Source organism: Chenopodium quinoa, unplaced genomic scaffold (assembly GCF_001683475.1).
Source record: "Chenopodium quinoa cultivar QQ74 unplaced genomic scaffold, ASM168347v1, whole genome shotgun sequence".
In the NCBI taxonomy this organism is placed as follows: domain Eukaryota; kingdom Viridiplantae; phylum Streptophyta; class Magnoliopsida; order Caryophyllales; family Amaranthaceae; genus Chenopodium; species Chenopodium quinoa.
In genome coordinates, this window is record NW_018744062.1 from 1,786,318 (window position 1) to 1,811,292 (window position 24,975).

At 35.9% G+C, this 24,975-nt stretch overlaps 3 protein-coding genes across 4 annotated transcripts; 2 read left to right on the forward strand and 1 right to left on the reverse strand.

The window, feature by feature from the left end:
- Positions 1-549: 549 nt before the first annotated feature.
- Positions 550-5,279, forward strand: LOC110690746 (NADH dehydrogenase [ubiquinone] 1 alpha subcomplex subunit 1). The gene is made up of 3 exons (XM_021867637.1): positions 550-737; positions 833-931; positions 4,941-5,279. Exons 1-2 carry the CDS (start codon positions 630-632, stop codon positions 923-925), a joined length of 201 nt encoding a protein of 66 aa, XP_021723329.1. The 5' UTR covers positions 550-629; the 3' UTR covers positions 926-931; positions 4,941-5,279.
- A 4,577-nt stretch (positions 5,280-9,856) lies between these two features.
- Positions 9,857-17,524, forward strand: LOC110690748 (RING finger and transmembrane domain-containing protein 1-like). Its single transcript, XM_021867640.1, has 9 exons — positions 9,857-10,322; positions 10,436-11,109; positions 11,637-11,713; positions 11,802-11,970; positions 13,765-13,853; positions 13,975-14,139; positions 14,225-14,302; positions 15,292-15,395; positions 17,117-17,524. The coding sequence occupies exons 2-9, from the start codon at positions 10,476-10,478 to the stop codon at positions 17,220-17,222; spliced, it is 1,422 nt and encodes a 473-aa protein (XP_021723332.1). The 5' UTR covers positions 9,857-10,322; positions 10,436-10,475; the 3' UTR covers positions 17,223-17,524.
- A 730-nt stretch (positions 17,525-18,254) lies between these two features.
- Positions 18,255-23,855, reverse strand: LOC110690747. Of its 2 annotated transcripts, XM_021867639.1 has the most exons (7): positions 23,155-23,227; positions 21,841-22,009; positions 20,726-20,881; positions 20,525-20,653; positions 20,190-20,429; positions 19,661-19,825; positions 18,255-19,166 (listed from the first exon to the last, which is right to left on the reverse strand). In XM_021867639.1, the coding sequence occupies exons 2-7, from the start codon at positions 21,844-21,846 to the stop codon at positions 18,660-18,662; spliced, it is 1,203 nt and encodes a 400-aa protein (XP_021723331.1). In that variant the 5' UTR covers positions 21,847-22,009; positions 23,155-23,227; the 3' UTR covers positions 18,255-18,659. The 2 variants fall into 2 exon arrangements, with proteins under 2 accessions (XP_021723331.1, XP_021723330.1); XM_021867638.1 differs by lacking the exon at positions 21,841-22,009 and having other exon boundaries at positions 23,155-23,855.
- Between the last annotated feature and the right edge of the window lie 1,120 nt (positions 23,856-24,975).

Consider the following 24,975-nt stretch of genomic DNA (forward strand, 5'->3'; position numbering starts at 1 on the left):
GTGAAATAAATATATAAATATAACTTTTCATATTCATAATTAAAATCAAGATTTGACAAAAAAAAGTGACCAATTTTATTAAAACTTTGATACATCTTTCTAATACTTGTTCCTTTTAACTAAATTAAAACAAAAGTCAATTCCTAACACTACAATAGACATTAAATTATTAAAAAAGATATTTATTTTTATTTTTTTATATATAAATTTAACGGCTGGATAGATGGATGGGTCGGGTGATGGATCGGGTGATGGATTGGATGTATCATCATCCGTATCCGATCTGATTCGTCACCCGATCCATCCATCATCCATCCGTCATCCGCTTAAGTTCGAGTTTTCATCTATATATTTGGATCGGGTGGATGATTATCCATCAGGTTTGGATGATATTGTCACCCCTACCCGTATGCATTAATGGACACTTTTTCCCTTAATTAATAGTACTTGTATTATACTTGGTTTTATTTTGAAAAAAAAAAGTAAAACAAACGAAATATATATATATAAAAAAAATAAAAATAAAAATTGCAGTTAACGGGGATAAAATAGAGGAAAAGGGAATTAATAGACATTGACAATATCGGGAAGAAGAAGAAAAGAAAGAGGAAGAGAGAGAGAAATCGAAGATGGGACTGGTATGGCTAGAAGCTGCACTTCCACTTGGTATCATCGCCGGCATGCTCTGCATCATGGGCAATGCTCAGTATTACATCCACAAAGGCTTTCATGGCCGGGTATCTTTCTTCTCTTTCTCTCTTTTTTTTTTTAGGGTTTCTTAGATCTCATTCATCCATCTTCTACAATTCTGATTATTTGATTTTTGTCGCAGCCCAAGCACATTGGCAACGACTTGTGGGATGTCGCCATGGAAAGGAGGGATAAGAAGATCATGGAGATTTGCTCCGAAACTCAAAATCACTAATTTCTGGTACTTTTCCACCCATTAGGGTTTTTCTATCTTTATCATTTTCAATTCACTGTTTATGGCATCAAACAATTGCTCTTTCTTCTTCTTCTTCTTCTTCTTCTTGTTAATGTTTACATTGTCCGTCGATTTCTGTTTGACTATGCTATTTGGGATACAAATGATCAAATCTTCCGCTCTATTTTTTACTTCAACTTTACTTTTTATTCAAACCATTCTCCTACAATTCCATTTTGTTTCTTGCTCAATTTCACTTTTCACCCATACACGGTTAGCATAGGTGTGTTCAAAGCCGCAGATTTCGCTGTCCATAGCGTCGCAATGCAATGCTTGGATCTTCCCTTGTACCTTTTAAATAAGATTTTCTCAACCAATCTCCGAAAAGATTAATTTTGCTATGAATTATCTGGAGACAAAGATGATTTTGCGCCTTTTTCTCTGTCCTGCGTAATTATCCCTCTGTTCATTATTTGTTATTCTTTGCTGGTTGCTCTCAATATTATTGGGTTTGTTAGGATTTATATATTTCAGTTGGTTGAACGATGAAGTGAGTTTAAGCAGATTCCATGCAACTATATAACCATCCCATTACTGTATAGTATGGGATTTTCATAAGAGATTGAATTGTTTTGTTTGATCATAAATTGCTAATCTGCTAGAAGGAATTTAGAAAACGGTTTCCTTGTAACCATTTATCTGCACAGCCTTATTAGTATTTAGTAGGAGCAGCCAGTAAAAAAATTACTTTTGGTGAATAATTTGTGAAAATTGAGCAGACCATGCCCCTTTTTGAATTCAACATGGACCAAGAGACATCTTACCTTCACAAGCTCCTCGAGATGTGACACAATTTTTTCCTTGAGCATTACATGTAAATATTCTTTGATTGCTTTGCTTCTCTTCTATTTACTGTGAGATTCTTGTCTCATGAAGAGTTTAGTGAGCAGAAAGTCTTTGACCAGGAGCACTACTCTTGAGTCTTGACGAATTTAGAACATTTGGAAGACTTTTTGTCAAGCAAGTTGGTTATGAGTATCGAGGACAAAAGAGTCATACTTACTTTCAAGTTGCCCCTAGAAGACACATTTCTTATGTAGGGATGTATAGAAGTATAGAACCACATTTTTTCTAGGATGCCATACTCTAATCACTTTGCTTTCTCCTCTATCTACTTACCCTGGAAAACTTGTTCCCCCCCCCCCCCCCCTCTCTTCCCCTCTTGATGGATGTAAAGAGTACATACAAGCGGAACTTATTGGGAGATAAACAACAATGATAACCAATTGATGGACAATTGTTCCTTCTCTCTCTTTTGCCATCCCCACTTCAATTATTTTGGAGGTTAGTGAAGATGTCCACAAGTCTACACTTAATTATTGGTAAATGTAGATGGAATCATAAAAATACAATGGATATAAGGTGTTAGCTTTTGCTGTCTAACAATTTTGCTTATGCTTTCTAGGGTACAAATTTATGTAAACATTCTATTTATTTGAAGCCGATACGTGAGCATGTAATGCACCCATTATTCTTTTCCTTGATTTGATTTTTACATTTTCTTCTGCGTGACATGGTTAAGGATGTTTGAAGAGACCGAGGGAGTGTTTGGGAAAGGATTTCATACCTAGTGTCCAATGCAGGTAAGGAAGACGAAATGAAGAGTTGTAGTAACATAGGGTGAGTGAATAATTGAATTTGTGGGTGTTTGACTACAAAATTCATGCTTTTTTGCTGGTTGATGAGCAGCTGACTTATACTATTACATTATTAGCAACGCTATTAATTTGATTGTTATAAAGGGTGAAACCAGTGATATGCTGTGCTACATGGACAGGGGTATGAATGTAGTATTGGGCGTGGGTGTAGGGACTGAGTGTATGGTATGACCCTTTTGAACTATATGGATATGGTACAGGCTATGACATTTATAAGATAGGTAGCCTTACGACATGGAGATAATGGAGTATCTGGAAACTGATTAAAAAACAATATGTTAAATAACTTTATTTGTTCAGAATCAATATGACATTGTCATGATTATTATTAGCAGGTGTGTAAATAATATAGCATTTTTTAAATAAGATAAAAGTCGTGCTTAGGATTAATATATTGATCTTTTAACTTTTCATTAGTCGTGTTTCTTTTTGACATTCCTACTTTTACCTTTCCTTACCCATCATATGGATGATGAGTCTACTTATACAATTTCACCATACTTATTTATCTAAACAACTATCTTTCCTACCCAATGAGTTAAAAAAAAGGGACTCCCTTTCCACTAACTCTCATTTTCGTGGTACAATGTTGAAGGTGAATGACCTAATATTATCATCAATCTAAATCAAAGGGCTTTGCTTTCCATTCTCTCTCTTACACTATTGTACCAGCACCTTATCCCTCGTTTATATGTTGACGCCACTTTTCCTTGTTGCCTTTCACTACTGGTGCCCCCTTCACTAGCTGCCTCCCCCAGTTCTGGTGCCCCCTTCACCTAGCCACCATTGCAGCCCTTTTTCTCTCCTCCTTTTGTTTCATGACCGCCATTGAAGCTCAAATTTAAGGTTTTAATGGCCAAATTTGACCTTTTAAAGCCATAATTGAAGATTAAAAAGGTAATTTATCATTTTTAATCTCTCTGGCTCTCTCTCTCTTGAAATTGTTAGGGTTGTGCATTATTGGAGGGTATTTGCTTATTTTTTGGTCGGTTTATTAGGGGGTGGGTGGGTGGGTTTTGTTAGGATGGGGTGTGGTTTTGGGTAGGGTGTGGCTGAATTTGGTTGATTAGGTGGGGTGGTAAAGGTAATTTTATTTAGCGAATTCTTTGAAATTGTAACCTCCGCTAACACTATGATTAGATAGGATTTGGGGGAAAAGGAAGAGAAGGGAAAGTAGGGGATACATTTTTCTCTTATTTGGATAAGATACCGGGCAAGTGATAGGGGAAAGGGAGGGATTCATTTACTTTTCCCTTTAAATAAACTGATTTCCTCCGTTGGAGAATTGGAAGAAAAATGAATGCTCACTCTTTCCCTCTTCCCTCTTTTTCTTTCTCTTGCCTATCCCCATCACTATTGTTATCCAACTATAGTGTAATGGATGCCCTTTTGTGTATTATTGAGTATTATTGAGCTTTGTGTATCTAGGATCGCACCTCTGTGAGCTGGGTTGTGTGTTCCAAGGAGCTTATTAAACATGGTCCAGATTGTTGAAGGCCACAGCGCGTTTAACAAATTGGTAACCCACTAATTAAATCACATGCTAGAGAATGATTTATAGTGAGATATAGGGTTTACTTGGAAACACTAGACTTACAAATTGAAGCATTGATAGGCGAATATGAAGTGTACAGGCAAAAGGATTCTGGTTGTTGAATTGAATCTAATCCATTGGAATATATCAATGGTTGATGAGCTTCTTTTTTTTTTTCTATTTTTTTTTTCTTTTTGCAAAATTAATGATGATCATTATTATCATCGTCATTTTACTGTTTTGTGGGCTATGTTTAGTATTGTAGACTTTTGATAGAAATTTAAAACTTGTTGGAAGTAGGCTAAATTGTATGGGAAAACTTTTGTTAGAACATGGGTTGCCTGTAGTTTAACATCTCTCCATCTCTGTCTACGTACCTTATTTGCGCGCTCTATTTAAAACTTGTACACATGCAATTAGGGAGAGTAACAAAAGGATTACAAAATGCAAATTTATTTTTGTATTATCCATCTATGTTTTGGTTTATCATCATGTGTACGCTTCTGCTATGTGAGATATTGTGATAGGGATTTCAACTTGCAGATGGTAAAACAAATATTTTGACATGAGCCTTAAAAGATCTAACAAATTTTTATTCATAATTTTAATAATCTGTTGGAACACAAAGTGAAAAGATGAGAGTGTAAACAGACTCGTATCAATATACGTAGAGCTTGTCAAACCCATTCTTTGGTTCATGTATAGCTGAGCTTTTAGCAGACAATTTACTTATGTATGACATAGTGTTGTTACATATCTGCAGGATGCTTTAGTTGGGGACTTGAAGCAATAAATTGAGCAGTCATGGGTTTGAAAAGCCAACCATGAGATTAGTATATCACCAACAACTCCTGTCCTTACTACTGTTGTTTTTTCTTTGATGTATGTATGTATTGATCAGGCGGACTGGTGGAGAAACCAATTTGATATTTGAATGTCAGCAAGAATTGTGTGCTTTAATTATTGTTTGGGCTTTTAAATTTCGTTGTTATCAAATCTGAGGTTTTTTTTTTGGTATGTTAAATAATTGACAGATAAGTTTTCTCACATGAGAATTATTATTGTGGAATTTGTTTCAACTTGGGAAAATATGCTTGTTCTATATTCTGTCGTACTAGCAGGTTTAATGCAGAAGCAATTGTAGTCTTGTGCCCTAGGAAAATAACACATGTTTGGCTAGTGCTTGCTTATTACAGTTTGATGCTTCAACACTTTAGTCAGGGTTCCTTACTCAAATTCATAAATTTGATCAGAATTTCTAGTCATGTGGGCAAACTATAAGTTAGAGCATGTTAAACTCTTAAATGACGATTTCTTTTCAGTCATGCCATGAATGAAAGTGACACTGTTGCTTGGAAGCAATCTCTTTATGGTTGGAGTAAGATTGTGTAATTTATATTTTGGCTTTGGCTTTGGCTTGAATGAAATCTTCTTTTAAGAGGGTGAGGGTAGTTATGATAAAAGTAGTCAAAACACAATGGGTCCTGGCTAGAAGCCAGTTAATGGTGTTCAGCATCGCTACATGTATTCAATTTCAACCATCAAAACAGTTTCATATTGATCATATAGTTAAGGAGTACCTATTATCTACATCAGTAAAAATACATGGCTAAAAACCAGTCATGCTATTTACCTTTACTTTACATGGGATACATTCAAATTTTTATCTTGAAAAGTGAGTGTGAAACGAACGTTGAGGAAGATGAAGGATATGGTCCCTTGACTTGAAATTAGTTGTTCAAAGTTTTTAAATTATAAAGATAGAGCTGATCTTTGAATATGATTTAATGACTATACTCTTATTAAATTGATTGACAGTTTCACATTAGACATTATTTACTCGCTAATTTTTAAGTAGTTTTTAGGCTCGAGCGATGTGCTAAAGGCTACACATACAATTGTTGTATGTGGTCCTTACATACAAATCTAATTTGTCATGTTTTGATTAGCTAGAATAATGGGCCCAAGTTCCATTATAGTCAATTTATATTAAGTTACTAATTGAAATCCTTATTTATATAGGTATAATTTTGGAAGCATGACAAGTAATATGGGGATAGCTTGGTGGCTAACACTTCAGTTTTTTAACTTAAATATTGTGGCATGTTGGTTTATATCTTGTACAATCCATATTTTTAAACACGTGAAATGAAATATTAATTGAGCAGTGTGCCATGTAGCATGCAGTCTTGTTTAAAAACATTTTTAAATAATGATGTGTCATATTGTCAATTTGTCATTAGATTTATACTTCCTCCGTTTTCTTTTACTTGCAACACTTCCCTAAAAAGGAAATGTCACAATACTTGCAACACACTATAAAAGGAAAGTTAATTTAGGGAAAAACTATACTATTTCCCTTATTTAAAGCACATGACCCACTAAATTACACTCCTAACAACCATTCATCTCATTTTAAAGTTTATTATATTATGTAAACCCCACATTTCTAAATTACCGCGCTAAAGGGTGTGTTGCATCTAAAAGAAAACGAAGGAAGTATTACTTTATATCATTCAAAAATGAAATTTTTAGAATATTTAACTTTTTTTGTGTCTAGTCACGCCGTGTGGCCAATTATTTTGGAGTTAGTTTGTTAGTGCTATTACTCACTCGATCAGGGGTTACTGTTTGGGGTTACTCACCCGGTCAATCAGGGGTTATTTGGTGTGTGTCAACTACCTCACCAAACTGCACACAAAAGCTATTGTTTGCGAAGATAGCTTAAATTGAATCGTATCTAAAACATAACCATAATAAATTAGTAATAAGTTAGTAAACACAAATCTATAAACCTATATGAAACTTTATCTTTTGCTCTTCTAGATTTTTGCTAAATTACTACCCGTATTTTATTATTATTGTTATGATTGACTTAGAATTACTCTTTTCATATTTTATTACTTGCTTGACTTCTCTTTTGCAGCCGTGTTTTTTTATTTGCTCCTTTACATTTTTTTGAAAACTTTCAATAGTATTTTATTATTTTCCTCCGATCCCTACTTATACCGTTATGCTTACTTTTGCTTTTTAAGATTTTTTTATTCTTCAACCAACACCACTTGTATAAATATTTTATTACCTTATGCTATTCCTTCTAAAAACACCACATATAGAGAAATAAAGGAAGTAATAAAATACAAAGAGTGTACAAACTTCTAGACACTTTAATATTTGAATTTTAATTATCATTTGTTTTAGGGGTTTTATTAGATAACCTGAATGGGGGTATGGATTCCCTCGGGGCATCAAGTGATTAAAAGGGGGACGCCAAAAGGGGATGAAACGCTACACTCGTACAGTCGTACGGCCTCTGACGACCAAGTTAGTGACTGACAACGGAATTCTGGATAGAAAAAGTATAGAGAAGTGAGAGTATTTTTTTGGCATTGTACCTTTAGTAATTGTGTAATCCCCCTGCCATCATGGAAATTATGGGGTATTTATAAGGGTGTGAGAGATCATGCTCTTAGAGTTTCATAACCTTGGAAGATCGGCTGCCCTATACGTGGTTGACACGTGTATTAGGGTTTGCTTTATGCTAGGCATGTTTCCTTTAATTAATGGACTTTGAGCCCTTCATTATCTGACATCTCTCTTTAAGCCACAGGTCATATGCTCGTATTGCTCTTTTTTAGCTGAGCATGATGCCACATGTTAACTTATAATAGGCCACTTATCGGCCTCTTATTTGTCTATAAAGGGGGTTAAAATACTCCGAAAATGCCATTAATTTTTATGGAAAGAGCCTGACTCAAAAATAATTCAGGGGACATTTGGTTCCATGTGTTAGATTCAATTCTGGAATGAAATCTTTCACTATGTTATCTTTATATTTGATACCTAAGGGAATGGAATGAACCAAACCCACACCCCCCAAAGGTTTCTAAATCCTATACTTCATGGGTTTGAAATTCATACTTTTGACAACGCTTTTAGTCATTCTAAATCCATACCTCATATTTATATTCTGCAAACCAAATGCCCCCTTATAGTAATACAAAACTAGGTCAATTGACCATATTGGTATAAAAATTAGCACCGGCCCTTGTGACATACTGGTAAAAAATAATCGTCGGCGACATATCAGTATAAAAGTTAACAAGTGGCGACAAATTGGTATAAAAGTTAACCAAGTGGTGACATATTGGTATAAAAGATAACAAATGGCGACACATTGGTGTAAGATTAAAGTTAGCAAGTGACGACATGTAACCCTTCTAACTAGAATAATCCGTGCATATTGTACACATGATTTGTTTTGGGGGTTGTTAAATATCGCCCTCAAATATCTAACTAACACCCGCAAAATAAAATAAAATTACGTATTTATCCTTATAATAATTATAAAAAAAATATTAATTTTACCTCAATTTCATACTTTTACTGTACACAATTTTTTTTACCATTCTCTCTAGTGGTCAACGGCCACCAACGCTCATTGAACAACCATCCAAACCACCGTGAGTTTAAAAATCAAACAAATTTTTAAAATTTTGCAAAATCAATTTCGTTAGATCTTATGGACAACGACGAAATACAAGAAACACAACCTTAGACGCTTGTAGAAGGCTCGTCAAACCGTATGAAATCGGTATGTCGCGATAAATTTTTTTAAAAAAATTCAAAACCCACGAAACGCCTAGTTTTTTAGAATACCCTAGGCCGTAACGCCTAGTTTTTTAGAATACCCTAGGCTGAAACGCAAAAACTAGGCGTTTCAGCCTAGGTATTCTAAAAAACTAGGCGTTTCACCTCAAACGCCCAGATTTTTCATACAACCACACGGTTGTTCACAAGAACTAGGCGTTTGAGTCTAGGACGTGCGAAAAATCTAGGCGTTTGCCGCAAATTAAAAAAAAAAAAAAAAAAAATTTTCTCCGTTGGCGATCGACTTTCCTTTGTCCTTACTTGTCATTACCGCGACTGTGTAGATCGTGAAATCGGAGGTAAGGAGTTGGTGGTTAAAAGAAGAGGAGGAGGTGGCGGTGGTGGTGGATATAGTAGTATGATGAAGGGGTAATTTTTTTGATAAAAAGGGTAAATTTGTAATTTTAGTTTATTTTGCGGGCGTTAGTTAGAGATTCGAGGGCGACGTTTAGCTTTCCACTTTGTTTTTATTCTTGTAACTTTATTCTATTGTTTTTCTGAACCTTTTTTTTTTTGCTTCAAAGATTCATTAAATATTTTTTAAACATTAATAAAAGTGAAAAAAAAAATCAAAAGAATAAAAAAAAGAAGGAAAAGGGGGAGGAAATATGAGAATATAGAGGATTAATTAAGATTAAGCATAGAAAATAATCTAGAAAAATTATAAGATTAAGCATAGAAAATAATCTAGAAAAATTATAAGATTAAGCATAGAAAATAATCTAGAAAATTTTTATTGATATTAGAGTAACTTTTGCTCATTTTAAAATAATTTTATAACATATGTGTAATATTTTATTATACATCTGATATATTTAAAAGTTTGTGTAGTCGAAATTGAAATGGGGAGGTTGGTTGCTTTGAGAAATTTGACAGTTGAAATTGTGAAATGAATAAAATTGAATTAAAAAAAAAAAAAAAAAAGAGGAATAAATATAGTAGTGGCTTAAGTCCTGATTGGATTTGGTCCGCAGATTAGCGGCGAGACATATAAACGGAGATTGTAAAAATAAAAAGAGAAAATGCAAATTATAATTCAGGGATTTTAATTATTATTATTATTATTATTCGTGGGTAAATTAATTTGAGTGATTGTAATTGAAATTGTTCATCTTCCATCCTGTAAGAAAGAGAGTCGAAGCTGCTTTTGTTTTTCATTCTTCTCTCCTTTCTTCACTCCTTTCTTATTCTTATCTTACGAACCATTTTCAAACTCAATTCAATCGATCCTTTCTGATTTTCTTTTCATTTTCCCCTTTTTCTTCCCTGTTTCTCTATAAACCCTACAACAACTACCTCTCCATTTCTTTCATTTCCCATGAATTTCAATCTCAATTCATTAATTATCTGATTTTGGTATTCCCAATAATAATAAACATTGTGAATTGTGAATTGTGAATTGTAAATTGAGATTTTGCTGGACTTCGGAATTGAATTGTCAACGGCGATCCCTCTTTCTTTTCAGTCGCCCAACGGAGTTTCCCCCCTATCGCAGGTTTCTTCTTCTTCGTCATTCTCCCTTTTCTTTGCTTTTATTTATTACAATTACAATTGCAATTTTGTATATTTATTCTGATTTCAATTGTGATTTTTTGGGTTTCTGTTTAGGGTTAGGGTTAGGGTTCGGGTTGGAGTATCATCGGCAAGAATGGAGGCAACCGCTGGAAGTTCCGACGGGCACAGAGATAGAGATAGAGATAGGGATAGAGATAGAGAAAGAGGAAGCTCCGCTAATTCGAATTCTAGGCGTTATAGGCTGCATTTATCTGCTTCCAATTTCATACGCTCCCCAGTCTCTGCTCTTTTAGAGTATTCCGGTCTATTACGGCCCCGCTCCACCGCCACCCACGAATCCGATTCTCTCATCCCTGCCAGTGCCACCTCCTCTCCCAATATTCATGATTCTTCGTCTAATGGCGGTGAGGTCTCCATTAGGATTATTGGTGCCTCCGAACACGATCACGACCACCACCGTGTTGACCCTTCTACTACCACCTCTACCGGGGTGCAACTTCAACCATGCCCTACTGATCAGCCTCTGTCCGTGCCTGTTTCATCCACCGTGTTACATCCATTGGATCCCCAAGAGGATTCCTCCAGGGCTGCTGACACTCACTTCTCTAGCTCCTCTACTGATGCTGAAGCTGCTGATGCCGCTGCCGCAAACAATCGGGATGCTACTTATCAGAGGTATGACATTCAACAGGCTGCCCGATGGATCGAGCAGGTTCTTCCTTTTTCGTTGCTCCTACTCGTTGTCTTTATCCGCCAACATCTGCAAGGTATAATCTTTTTCCTCTGCCAAATACAACTACCACTCTTTTGATTTATTAACTAATACTATGGTTTCCACTTAGCATACTCCTAATTTGGGCAGAAAGCCTTTCAAGAATGCAAGTGCATTGTGCTTTATGCATAAAATGTTTCTCATGCTCACTTTTTTTTTTTGGTCGTCCTTTGTGCTTTGTACTGGCACATTCAAAGTCTCTCTACTTGTGAATAGGACGATTGTTATAGTGACTTAGTGCCGTGGTCAGCATTATCATATTAGTCAATTTTCTAGATGCCTTAGTTTCAACGATAGCTTTCTTGGTTACGATGTCTAATGTCGGTGTTTGTTTTTAGTACCTCTTTGTTCGTCTAGATCTTTGTAACTTTCATCTAAATTACTCTCTTTCTTCATGGCTGTTAAATGGAAGGAATATTTATTTGAATATGCTGTTTGTTACAGTGCTTTGTGCTTGAAAGGTTCGCATTGCTTGCATTTTGTATATTGATGTATGGTGTTCAACTTTTGTGTGGAATGCAGGTTTTTTTGTTACAATTTGGATTGCTGTTTTTATGTTCAAGTCTAATGACATCCTGCGTAAACAAACTGCTCTTAAGGTACTTGAATTTTTTGGATATTTGTTGACATGCCTGGCTTATGCTTGCTACTCAATGTTATATATGACGTTAATTCTTGCTGATTCAGGGAGAGAGGAAGATTCCTATTCTGGTTGGCACCTGTATTTTGTTCACACTTCATGTTGCTGGTGTTTACTGGTGGTACAGAAATGATGACCTTCTCTATCCATTGATCATGGTACCTCCAAAAGAGATACCTCCCTTCTGGCATGCTGTTTTTATCATCATGGTCAATGGTGCGTGCTAACCCTTATTAGTTCCTGCATCTTTGATACTGTGAAATTTAGAAGAATAGTTATTTATGATGCCTTTAATGCCATTTATGTGCAAAGTATAGGGTTTTTTTTTGGTTAAATGTGTTAAAAGTTTATGTTTATGGTTTATTTTTTTTTTATTTTTTTATTTTTACAGTACTTGTATTACACTTTATTTATAAATTTGACACAGTGATATGCTAATGGATTAGGTAACTCTTGTCTGACAACTTACCTTGAAATTGTGATCAGTTTGTTGTTCATGTTCTTTCACTTCATATGTCAGCAACATGCATCTTGATAGATGATATGTGATTTTTTATAATGATTTTGGCTGCTTAAAGCCTCTAATTGGTTAGTTTCTGGGAGCCATTGATGAAAAATCTATTAATTTCTGTTGAAATTGTTCCTGAAGGAATGATTTTTTCAAGTGCCTCTTTTCATTTAAGTGATGTTGGTTGCTTAAGCTATGTTGTCTATCAAGAAGCAACTTGGTAGAGTTACAATTGTTATATGTTAATTTTACGCAGCTTTCAGTATGTTCCAGTATGTTGACCAAGTGTGGTGAAGCAATTCCCTTGTTGATATTTGTTGTGGCTCTTAAGGTGTATTGTTCGATACACTTGTTAAGATTGTAATTTGCGGTATTTTCATTAACATGGGTGGCTAGCAGTTTCCAATGTATGATTTTAAGAAAGAAATGATGATGAATAAGAAGGCTCACTTTTATATATACCTTTAACACAACAATATATTACTTAAATATATAACAATCTGTCAGAGAACAATTTGCTGCCATTTATTTTATTTCCATTCCCAAAAGTTATTTACGGTAATCGTTTGTACACAAGTTAAGCTTGTGTGTGTGTGTGTGTGTGAGAGAGAAAGAGAGAGAGAGAGAGGGGGGGGGGGAGGGGAGGTGGAGGGGGAGAGGGAGAGGGAGAGAGAGATGTTGGTGTGGTGAGGGAGTGTAAGACATATGTGGAAAAAACAAACGAGGGTGTTAAAAGGTAGATTGATCATTGGTGTAAGTAAAAAGGTGAAAAATGTAAGAGAATGGGTGAAATTGTGTAAATATTGCGGGGTCAGGTAGTTTATGAGGTTTGCTAAAAATTGAATAAAGTAAAGAACCTCTAGGAACATACTAAAATTGAAAGCTTAAAGATCTTATAAGATTGGAGATACTATGTCTTTCTAAAAATTAGAAGAGGGGAAATCAAAGAGAAGAATATTATCAAACAGAGTTGTGACAGGAGCAGCTTTATGATCAAGTCTTATCGTTTCCAGAGATTATTACCAATGAGGCGATTAGCTAAATGATAATGGTCGCACCAAATTTTTTTTTTCCCCTACTTTTACAAGAGCCCTAATATTGCAACAAAATTGGTTTTAATTTAAGAAATTTAGAATTTTCTACTCAAACCCTATATTTGATTTTTCCTGAGTTGTTCCTCTCCTCTATATTGATCTGCTAATTATTGACAGTTAATTTCTTTGGGTTTGATATGCTAACTTGATCACTCTTGGTTGTGGGCCATAGTGATTTGATTGAGCCAATAACCACGACTTAGTTCAGGCGCATATTATGAGGGATTTAGGATACACTGTCACAAACTTTTTGTTGAAAGCAAAATAGAATTGACTTGGCAAGGGGGCTCCTTTTGGCTGGCCTTTTGTATCTTCTGGTTTTAGTCGTGTGCTCTTGGTTTTGGTAGCATTTTTGATCTTGTGAGTTTTGATTGTGTTGGGTAAATAATGTGCATTTTATTCTTTCAGACACCTTGGTCCGCCAGGCAGCTATGGTCGCCAAGTGCATTCTACTCATATATTACAAAAACAGCAGAGGAAGAAATTACCGTAGGCAGGTGGGATGTCACTTATACTTGTTTAAGGTCTTTCACATTTATAAGGTTTATAATAGCTTTATTTGCATTCTTTTATGTGTGCTGCATCTAGGTTGCTGATTGCTCTGTATTCTCTTTCCAGGGGCAAATGCTGACTTTGGTTGAGTATCTTTTGCTACTGTATCGTGCATTGCTGCCAACTCCAGTTTGGTATAGGTTCTTCTTGAACAAGGAATATGGAAGCCTCTTTTCATCTCTAATGACTGGGTTGTATTTGACTTTTAAGCTCACTTCTGTTATTGAAAAGGTTTGTCTTTTGCTGAAATGCTTTCTATGTGCTTGAAATTGTCCTTGGAGTGTCTCTCATGCATTTCTTTTTTCCTGACTTACAGGTGCAATCATTCTTTGCGTCAGTGAAGGCATTGTCGCGTAAAGAGATCCACTATGGAGCTTATGCAACTTCAGAGCAGGTAATTCAGATACTCGTATTGATATCTACATTTACGTTAAAAAAGATATATCTTTTATTAAGAGAGGGCTGGGGGTTAGAATGAAAACCCTGTTGATTGTGTCTGTTGGGCTATTTGGCGCCCCTTGGCCTATTTTATTTCTCTAGGCTTGTAGCGCTATGCAATGAATCAATCAATCAAAGCCTTAATCCCGTAAGTGGGGTCGGCTATATGAACCAAATTTAATTATTCCGTGTAGTCATTGACAAAAATCTTCCTCCTCCATCCCTTACGATCCAATGCTTCATCCTCATGTAAATCCATATACTTCATATCCTTCCTAACCTCTTCCAACCAAGTCATTTTCGATCTTTCTCTCTCGCGTTTAACCCCTCCATGGTCCCACTCTTTGAATCGGCGTGCCCTTAGGTCTTTGTCTTACATGCCCAAACCAATGCAGGTGATTTTTTCTTAGTTTTTCTGCAATGTCTACCACACCTTCTTTCTTGCAAATAATCTCATTTATGATTCTATCTCTTAGAGTGTTCTCGCACATCCACCCTTAACATGTGCATTTCTGTAACCTCCATATTTTTAATGTGCTCCTTAGAAGCCCAACATATTGTACCATAGAGCAATAGTGGTCTTATGGTCTGATGGCAGTCCTGTAGTATATTTTATTCAACTGTAAGGGGATGCTTCAGTCACATAACACTCCCATGGCACTATTTCTTGTAGTGCTATGCGAATCTTAAAATTTAGGTTATAAGGAAGGCTGTAATGCAGGGTATACCTGAAAGATGTTTTGTTCTAACTTGGACGGATGTGAAAAGTTAGATTTGCGAACTGTATTGTAAACTTCATTTTATGAAAGTGGAACATGCTTGAAGGAATTGTGTTCGAGAATCAATAAGCTTCATACGTAGTATTTGATTTCTAAGGAAGTGCTTCTTCATGTCTATATAATTCTCTTAATTTATCTTGTAATCTATCATGATGTATAACTGTAGGTCACTGCTGCTGGAGATATGTGTGCTATCTGTCAGGAGAAGATGCATGCTCCAATCCTACTCCGTTGTAAACACATTTTTTGCGAAGATTGTGTGTCAGAGTGGTGAGTTTTCATCAACTGTTTTTATTGTACTTTTGCCTTTGTTCTTTTGGATTTATGCATTCTCAATTATAGACAGATATGAGTTTTATTTTTGACTTGGCCTTGGGTTTTTACATGTGTGTGACCCTGACCTTCAGTGCATGATTAAGGTTTTCATTGTTAGTTGAGATTGTAGCAGTATTGTAGCTATAAAGGTCTTCAGTGCTGTATGCATGATGACATAAATGTATTATGTGAGTATTTTGACAGTAACAAATGTCAAACTGATTCGCTCCATTTTTTTTTTTTTTTTTTGGGGGGGGGGGGGTGCAGAATTGGAGAGGCACCAATAGAAAATTAAGTTCAAGATGCTAGAGTAGGTTTCTTATTCTGTAGACGGCCACAATGGCTGGACTTGTTATCTTTCCAAGCTGCAACAGTAGTAATAACAGAGTTGCCGTTAACGGTTAACTTTTGAGGATTTTGTCTGTGACAAACAGAAATAAGGATGCCTTTAGGTGACCATTGGCTAGGACATTAAGGTCATACCCTTTTCACCTTTAAAAAAGTTTCAGGTCTATTTTTTTGTTCTCTACACTTGATTTTTACCCAAGTGAGATTATTTATGCTGATTAAACGTTTTATTACTAACTGAAACTTGGTTTGATTTAAGAAGTTGATTTTTATTTATTAATAGTGATTTTGACTAATTAAACTGATTTTTATAATTTAAGAAGTTGATTTTTATTTATTAATAGTGATTTTGACTAATTAAACTGATTTTCATAGAGAAACTGATTTTTTCTTGTATAAGCTTATTAGTAGTAGATTAGCTTCTTTAGGTGAAGATAACAGCCCCTAAGTTAACTGTTAAGAGCTAGTAATTTCACTTTACCCTCACCAATAAGTATAGATGAATTTGATTCCAACAATATCGTCATTTAAATTCTGTTCTTTCCCCTTGATGTTATGGTTTTGTGTGTATATTGGTATCAATTTAATTCGCAACCCTCGTCAAACCATTCTTTTTCCTGAAGCTCAACTTCACTCCTCATATTTTTACCATTGTCAATCACGTGAAGATCAATGCTATGGAAGCTCTTTAATCCCTATGCTTTAATAACATTTATTTCAGGAAATCCTCTGAGCTATGCTGATATCTTATAGCATAGTGTTTCGTTCAATTAACATATACTTTATCTGTAAGGGTATAGTATCTGGGTGTTTGAGCATCAAGCATTAGCTCTTGAAGTGTGTGTATGTTGGTGTGTGTGTGTTAGTATTTGTTTCTTGAGGTGATGTTAAAAACAATGAAGAAAAAAAAGAGCGGAACTAGCTTTTATTTATAAACAATGGGTGTTTATTTGTTCTTGCTATTATATCTACTTCGTTGCTGATCATGATATTTGAAATGATGCTTTCCCCCATTGCATCTCTACATATACTTTTATTTTGCAAGTCTTTTGAGATTGCTTTTTAAACTGTTATTTTGGAAGTAATTTTTCCAACAAAACTTGGTTAGTTAGAGACTGAGGTTTTATTGACCTTTTAGACTTCTCAATTGGCTTGATCTTCCATTATTTCTTTGGTTGACATGCTATTACTCTGATATATACTTGCTGAGGAGGGAGGGGGTGGAGGGTTTAAGAAAGGAGAGAACTTTTAAAATTTGCTGAGTATAATTTACTAGGGAAATGTTCAGTGGATGTGCAAGTTTGTTTATAATCTGGTTCCTTTTTCAGGTTTGAGAGGGAGAGAACATGTCCTCTATGTAGAGCTTTGGTGAAGCCTGCAGATCTCAAATCATTTGGTGATGGATCAACTAGTTTGTTCTTCCAGTTATTCTGAGCAAGGAGTTTTTCTTCCTTGAATCCTTGCTTTATTGAAAAGCCAATAATTAAGCACTTTCATGATTCATTCAGAACCAAAAGAAACTGCATTTTAGCTGCACTGCTGGTTGTTGGCTACAGGAATCTAAGCCACTGATTGACACATAACTCGACAGGGTCTCTGTTTATATGTTGTATTAAAAACATCTACTTGTAACTAAGTTAGCTCGTAAATTTATAGAGAACGCGTACATTAAAACATTGTATACAACTGTGCAATCTCCAGTAATGGAAGTTTTCTGAAGGAAACATTATTGTGCATCCTCTGTCACTTTGTTGCTGAAAAGTTACCTCTCTATTGGTTTTCTTCAGTGGTTTAACAAGAGTTGGAAATTTAGTGAAACAATCCTTATTATTTGGTGAAATACTGGAGCCTTTCTGTTCAAGGTATGCACTGACTATTGCGATAGTGTGGTGCAGACTAAACTGGTTTTGCTGTGCTGACATCTCAATTTATTGTTTAATGCTTGACATTGTGGTATATGCACATAGCCACATAGACAGGCATGAGTACAGAAATGTAGATATGGGTATATTCACGATAACGTGTAAAAAGGAAGTATATTAAATACAGTATTTTGTAATTGTGATTGAAAAGTGATGCGATGTAATATACAATGTAGCAGCATATTTTGAAAATAACGAGACTCAAAATATCACTATCCTGCCAAATCAAAATGTTGAAATCTGTTTTTCACCTTACTTTTAAATTTTAACAATGGTTTTTAAGGGCATCTCCAATGGTTTCATAAAATTGTGCATATAGCTTAACTTGACAAAAGGTGAGTTATAACACATTTAGCTTAATGACTCCACATCAATCAACACACCAATTTCATTAAATAGGGTTGAGCAAGTCTGCTTGTTTTCTTACAACCACACCTTTCAATGGTGAAGCAAGTTTTTTCAAGTAGCAGAAGATCAAGCTAAAACAACAATGCACCATTGTAGCTATTGGTTGTACAATTGTACCAATTACTAGAGGAAATCGTCAAAGAAGTTGCTTCCATGAAATACAAAAAACACGATAAAATACCAGAAAGGTCAAAGGAGTTTAGTTTCCACTCAACTCAACTAGAGGAGACAGGAGAAGCCAAGAAAGCTTTAAACAAGCTGTGCAAAATTATAATCAAGCTTTTGAACTTCTCCCTTACAAAAACTGAAGAGTTCTAGCCATGTTGGAGAGCATTATATAAGCCAAAATAAGATTAGATACATTATTTAACAAAGTGGGAAATTGTTGACCCAGGCAATACCTCCCAAAAGAATTGATCAAGAAAAAAATGAAAGAAAAAAGGGGTAGGGGAAAAAATAGCAAAAAGGGCAATATCTATGGCCTATTGGCTACCGGCTACCCAGAGGCATCCGTAAGGTGACAGAACGGGGCATTTTATTATTAAGGAGATGAAGCCGGAGGTCTGTGAGGAGCTTCACCTGTAGCAATTTGTGGTTCACCATAACAGGAAACTTTTATTTCTCCATCAGACAACACTAATTGTGAAGTCGAAACTTCTGAGGATTCTGTCCTTTCGGGTGAGTAGCTGTTAGGGAAAATCTTAGGAGGTGAAGATGGAGATATGAGTAATGATGAAGTGATGTCAGATACCTCTTTAGGAACTTCCTTTGTGTGTTCCTCTGGAAAGTCGAGGGAGGAAACTTTTGGAAGAAAACTTGGGGATATTGGTGATGTTGGGGTACTCGACAGCACCTTGGCCTCATCAATAGAGAATGGGTAAACTTCTGTGACTTCTTCAGCACCTTCATCTAAATAGACAACATCTTGCATTGTCAGTTGGTGATATTCAACAATTTCTCTGAGAAACCGATTTTCACGTGCATATACAGAGTTTTCATGAGCCAGACGAGCCTTCTCAGCTAAAAGAGTTTCCAGCTGTAGACGTATCTGATAATAAAGAAGCATAAGAATTTTTATTATTACAATGTCAGGCAAAATAACAGAAGTGATGAATCTCATGGAACATGCTATGAGCATTAAACTATAAATGCATGCTTTCATATAGATGGGCAAATGTAAGAATACTAATGTGCTTGTTCAGAACAAGGTCATAAGTTGAGAAAATGGTAGTGTCGTAGTGAGTAATTAAATTGTCAAGGAAAATTTCATGTGAATGCTATTATATTGCACAATCATTTATTCCCCCAAACATGGTTTTTCTACATTAATTTTCGTTTACCAAAAAAAAAAAAAAAAAAAAAAAAAGAGAAAAAACAGAGGGAAATCATGTACTTGAGAGTGTAGATGTAATACACATATATTATTCTCTAATATTACACTCATTAGTAATTACCATTTTTATATGACCTTATACCAAGCAGGTTAAAAGCTAAATGATCTTACTGAAAGTTCTCGATGAAACACTAAGAAGTGAGGCATACCAGATCATCATCAGCAGGGTTGTCTCCTTTCTCTCGACTCTCTCGAAGTCTCTTATTTTCTTCTTCTAGTTGTGCACAACGCTCCTTTGCAAAGGCTAAATCAGCTTTCACGGTTTTAAGCTCCCGTAGAAGAACTTTTGCTTTGGCAGCAGTAGCCATTGCAACCTGTAAACCAAATAGAATATAAAGTGATGCTCTTCACTAAAAAGATGGTAGGATGTAGATAAACCTAGTTCCACTAAGTACCATAGTGAACCAGCTCAAGCCTCAAGGCCATAAGTGAAAGAATTGTCCTACAAGACTGAACCTTTTTCAGATCAAACTATCTACTGCTCACTCACCCTCTTCATTTTTTCTTCAAATTGATAAAAATGAACCAACTGTAAAGTGTTTTAAGTTTCATTAAGCCAAAAACTAAGATGAGAGATAAAACTAAGCAAGGAGTTTCAGAAAGGCAACACTATCTCTAGTTGTATTTCATTGTTCCCGCAATAACTAGCAATACACTATTACATATTTGGCACCTTACGTCGCGAGAAGCTTTGAGTTGTGTTTCTTGATTGGTCAGTGAACTTGTCTGCACAGGCTGAAGAACTGGTCGTTGCCATGAAGTGTTGTGCACAACAGTTGCCTGATCAGGAGTATCTGAAGTAGTGCCTCCTCTTCTACGAAGTTGGAGTTTGCGTGTTTCTTGAATGAAATCAGCTGTCCTACTGCGAGTTTCTTGAATAATATCAGCAGTCTTGTGCTCCATGATTGTACGACCTTCCTGCAAAGTGAATAATAAAACAAAAAACTTAAGACAGATGACAAGCAGAGGTAGAAAATGTGTGAAGCCAGAAAGTGAGGCAATAGGCGAACAACCTCAAAAGCGTTGCCAAGGGTATCACCAAGGTTATTAAGGGAAGAAGTAATGGCATCGATGCGCTTCCTCAATCGAGCATTATCTATCTTTGAGCCAGTTTGTGAAGACTGATGATGGGATTGGTAGATCTGTAAAGATAGAAAAAGGTTAATTAGAAAATTCTAGTAGCACAAAAAGAAAAATGCAGTAAAAGCAGAGACCTGATTATCCTCATCATGAAGTTGTGACTTAATCTTAGTAGAAGACTGAAATTGCTTATCCTCTTCATCAAGAATTGATTTGGCCTTCCTGGCCAGGATACCCCAAAATCCATCTTTAGGGTCTTCTGAGTCTTTCACTGAACTGCTCTCGGATCCCTACAGTATTATAACAATGAAAGTAAGTAACAATTGGTTATAAAATACAAGCAATGAAGTCTATGGCCTCAGATAATTGCACCAGCTGCCCACAAAATCAAGTAGCAGGACTTCGTGTCATGTGATACTTCCTAGTATGTAGCTGTCAAGTTTGTCATGCATTGTCTTTAGCATTAATTTTTGTCTTGTGTCAGAAAGCTGGTAGAATCATCCAGTTTCTAGCAGTTGATTGGTGTTTTAGTGGTGTGCAGTCAAGTAAGGAAGCCACCATATAAATGCATTGTATTATTTTTCATTAGAGTTTGAGACAAAATGAAAAAAAGTTGGGTTGCAGAAATTTTGTGTTCTTGCAACATTCAATCAATCAGATTATTTATGAGTACAAATATATTGCGTCTTCATGAAATCAGGGCTCAAGTTCGACATAGCTCGACCTCTCTATAACTTTCAAGCATTCGATGTAATTCTCTTTTCGCAAAATTTTTAAGCTTAAATCTTTAGCATAAAAGTTTTCAGAGTATTTAGTTCTCACTATGTAGTTGTGTATGTCAAGGAAAAAAATGACCACAGATACAACTAGTCCTGCTCCTGCATTCATCTAATGGAAGCAATAGTGTATCCTCTGAGAAATTGCAAGGACACCTACTTACAGGGACAATAAAAATAGACGCAACAGGTTCTGTGAAGAATGAAGCATGGGATACATGCAATTGGTTATTTCTAAATTATTACAAATGTGAATGATTCCATTAAGAAGTCTATTATTTATTTGAGCTCTTGTGCTGACATATGGAAGCTACTACAGTAGAAAGCTAGAGATGCACAATCACCAATGGATCCAGGAAATATATACTCAGCAAGGCTATGTATGAAACAAAGCGACAAAAGAAAAACCAAAACTGAATGCAACACCGAGTCAAGAAGATTGCGATAGGGACAGGAGAACCTAAACACTTTACCTCCATTCACCAGTAAGACAAGTGCATTTGTAAGATGCTCTAGCCTCTAGCCAAGCAGCAGGAGGTACATAAGCTATATCAATTTAGATAATGCACATGGATTTCAAAGAAGTCCTATTCTTATGATGTCAACTCTTCCACCAGCGGATATGATATTGCCTGTAACATACTGCAATCGAAGGAATCACAGAGAGAAATACTCCTTCCATTGAAAGAAGAGAATGAATCTTGGCAGTGTCTGGCAAGGGAACAAATGCAAGCTGCACAACTTGTGGAAGAAGTGGACACTCTAGAAATAAATGCTGGACAGTTATAGGATATCCCAGTTAGCATCCCAAGAGTCAAGACCAAAAGGATAAAAAACCCAAGGGAAAAGAACAGTTCAGCAATTCTAGAGGTGGTAGAAACAGTGGGTGGAATAGTGGAAGCAAAACAGGCAGAGGTGGAAGCAAATAAGTTGCCAATGCACAAGGCCAAGGTAAATCAAGCTCAAGCAAAACAATTGGAATGATCGACTGATACTCAGCCCTATATCGCTCTGATTCATCCCTCTCCCCCATTCTCCTCCCTAAAAACACCTTATCTTCCTAAATGAGGGTAGCGATGCACTTTTGGGGTTAGTAAATGCTAAGTATGGGATTGGGCCAAGGCACAACACATAAGTGTTAGGGTGTTGGATGATGGATCTCAGCCAAGGGACAACCGTGTTGTAGGCGTGTGGCATGGGCACAAGACATACACAAGGACAAGGCATAAAACCACCTCATCCATAAAAAAACCTGTTTCTGGCAATCGAGGTTAGTGTCTTGGCTTACCTTAGGGCCAAAGCAAAGGCAAGGAAAAGACCAAGTCGCCAAGAGAAGGCAAGAGAGGGGAAGGCATCTTAAGACATGATTAAGTATGGACCAAGGCACCAAGTAGGACTCTCAAGGGAAAGGCATGGTGTCTAGCAGTTGGTAAGTGCTTTGGTGGTGTGCTGTCAAGTAAGATTGTAAGACAGCCTTCATAAAAAAAGTGTTGTATTGTTGCTGATTAAAGCTCGATATGAAATGCAACAAAGCTGGATTGATGATATCTTTGTTCTTGCTACATTCAATTAAATTAAATATAAAAATGCAGATGGAACGCTTGTCATTAAAAAGAAGCATAAACTTTTAATTGGGAATTACAGGACAAACAAATTGGGAATTGCAAAAAAGTTGAATTCAAGAACAACAAGTATCCCTTATAGGAAGCAAAGCATAAACCAACTTTTAATTGCGAATTACAAGACAAACAATGGTAAGAAAAAAATCCAAGAAGGAAAAAGAGTACCTTTGAAAAGGAAATGGATCGGAATTGTTGAGAATTACGAAGGGAGAGAGGAGGAGGTTCAGCGGCAGCGGAGGGAGATGCATAAGCAGAACCATAGCCGGAAGAATCGCGGTGCGCGGCGGAGGCTCGGGTGGCTCTGGCAGCCAAGGATCCAGCAGAATCATCATCATCATCATCATCATCTTTATCTTTTTTCAATTTAAAAGAAGAATTGGTTCTATTGTTATGATCATGATCAAATTCTTCTTCTGGGTATTCCTTGAAAGTGGTAGACCTGCTTACACCCCCAGCTCTCCTTCTATACGCCATTTCGGAATTCCAAATAATCGATCAAATCAACGAACCCTAATTTTATGAAAGAATTACTCAAGAATCTGGAAATGAAGATGAAACCCAGATCATATAATTGGGAAATTCAATTCAATGCCCGCCGAAAGAAGAAGAAAGCGGTTAAATTGATCATAATAATAAAGTTGTGATTGAGTTTCCAAATCCAGGTTGTAAGTTGTAACTAACTGCCCAGACAAGCAACATACAAAAAGATCAACCCCAGGTTGGGGACTAGGACTACTATTTTTCCGGTGCTTCTTTTTTGCCAAAGTCAACCCCATTTTCCTCCTCATTACATCCCTGCCATACACCTCCTTTTTGTATCAACACGTTTCTTTTGTCCGTAACCCTATGCAAAACTACTTATTTCTTCCTTTTATATTATTTACGACCACCCCTTTATTTTCTCCAAAGAAATGGTTAATCGTTTGTAAATAATATAAAACACGACTAATATTTAACAATATAACACTAATGTCAATTACATTAGTAGTTAAGCCTTGCAATAATATTTGATTGCTTGAATCAAATCCTATTAAAATTAATGGGTAAACTTTCTTAAGCCCCACTTAGAGTGTATGACCGATTTTAAAAAATAAAAAATAAAAAAATAGAGTGTATGACCCAATTTTTATATTATTATTATCTTTATTATTATTATTATTATTATTATTATTGAAACAATTATTATTATTATTGAAACAATTATTAATTGTTGGAATGGAGGTAAAGTGTTTAGGTTAAGCCTGTCTCTTTTGTAGCTGGAGCTGAAGCTGACAAGGGCCCCAGCACTGCTGATCAGCTTGATCCTTCAGGTGAAGCCTAGGAACTTAGGCAGTCGTCTTTAGAATCTTGCGGATCAACTTGCGCTTAATTTCTGACTTGCCGCTTTTGAATTTTTTCCTTTTGTTTTTGCTTCAGCTTGCCTTGATGTACAAACTTTCTATTTTTGTCTTGTACGTAATTCGGCAGCTGTAATTTTCTGCTTGTGGGCGGCTGCCGATGTTATTATCTTGTTTCTGAAACTTTTAATTTGCTGTAGCTCGGAATTCGAGCGTACTTCTCATGAATCTGATGCTTTTTCTTCCATTGCTTGTGTATTTGCTATTATGAATTTTCGAAAACTCGCAAAAAATTGCTAAGTAAAAATCTTTGGCTTGGAAGATTTTAGCTGAAGATAATTTGTACTTGAATTGTATGCTTATTGCCCCCCAAAAATCTGAAGACCTTGTCTTCGGATTTCTAAGATGACTGCTTGTCCTTTTTGATTCAGACGAAGCTTTTAGTGTTAAAAGAATTTCTAATACTTCATGCTATTATTCTTGGTTTTCTGTCTATCCCGAGCAGGGCCTTCAACATGTGACATCTCTTTGGTTCCTTGAGATTGTTGGGTGTGATGGTTTAACAACACTTCCGGATTGGATTAGCTGCCTCTCATTGCTTCAATGGCTCAGCATTAGAGAATGCTCTAAATTAATGGAGTTGCCAGAA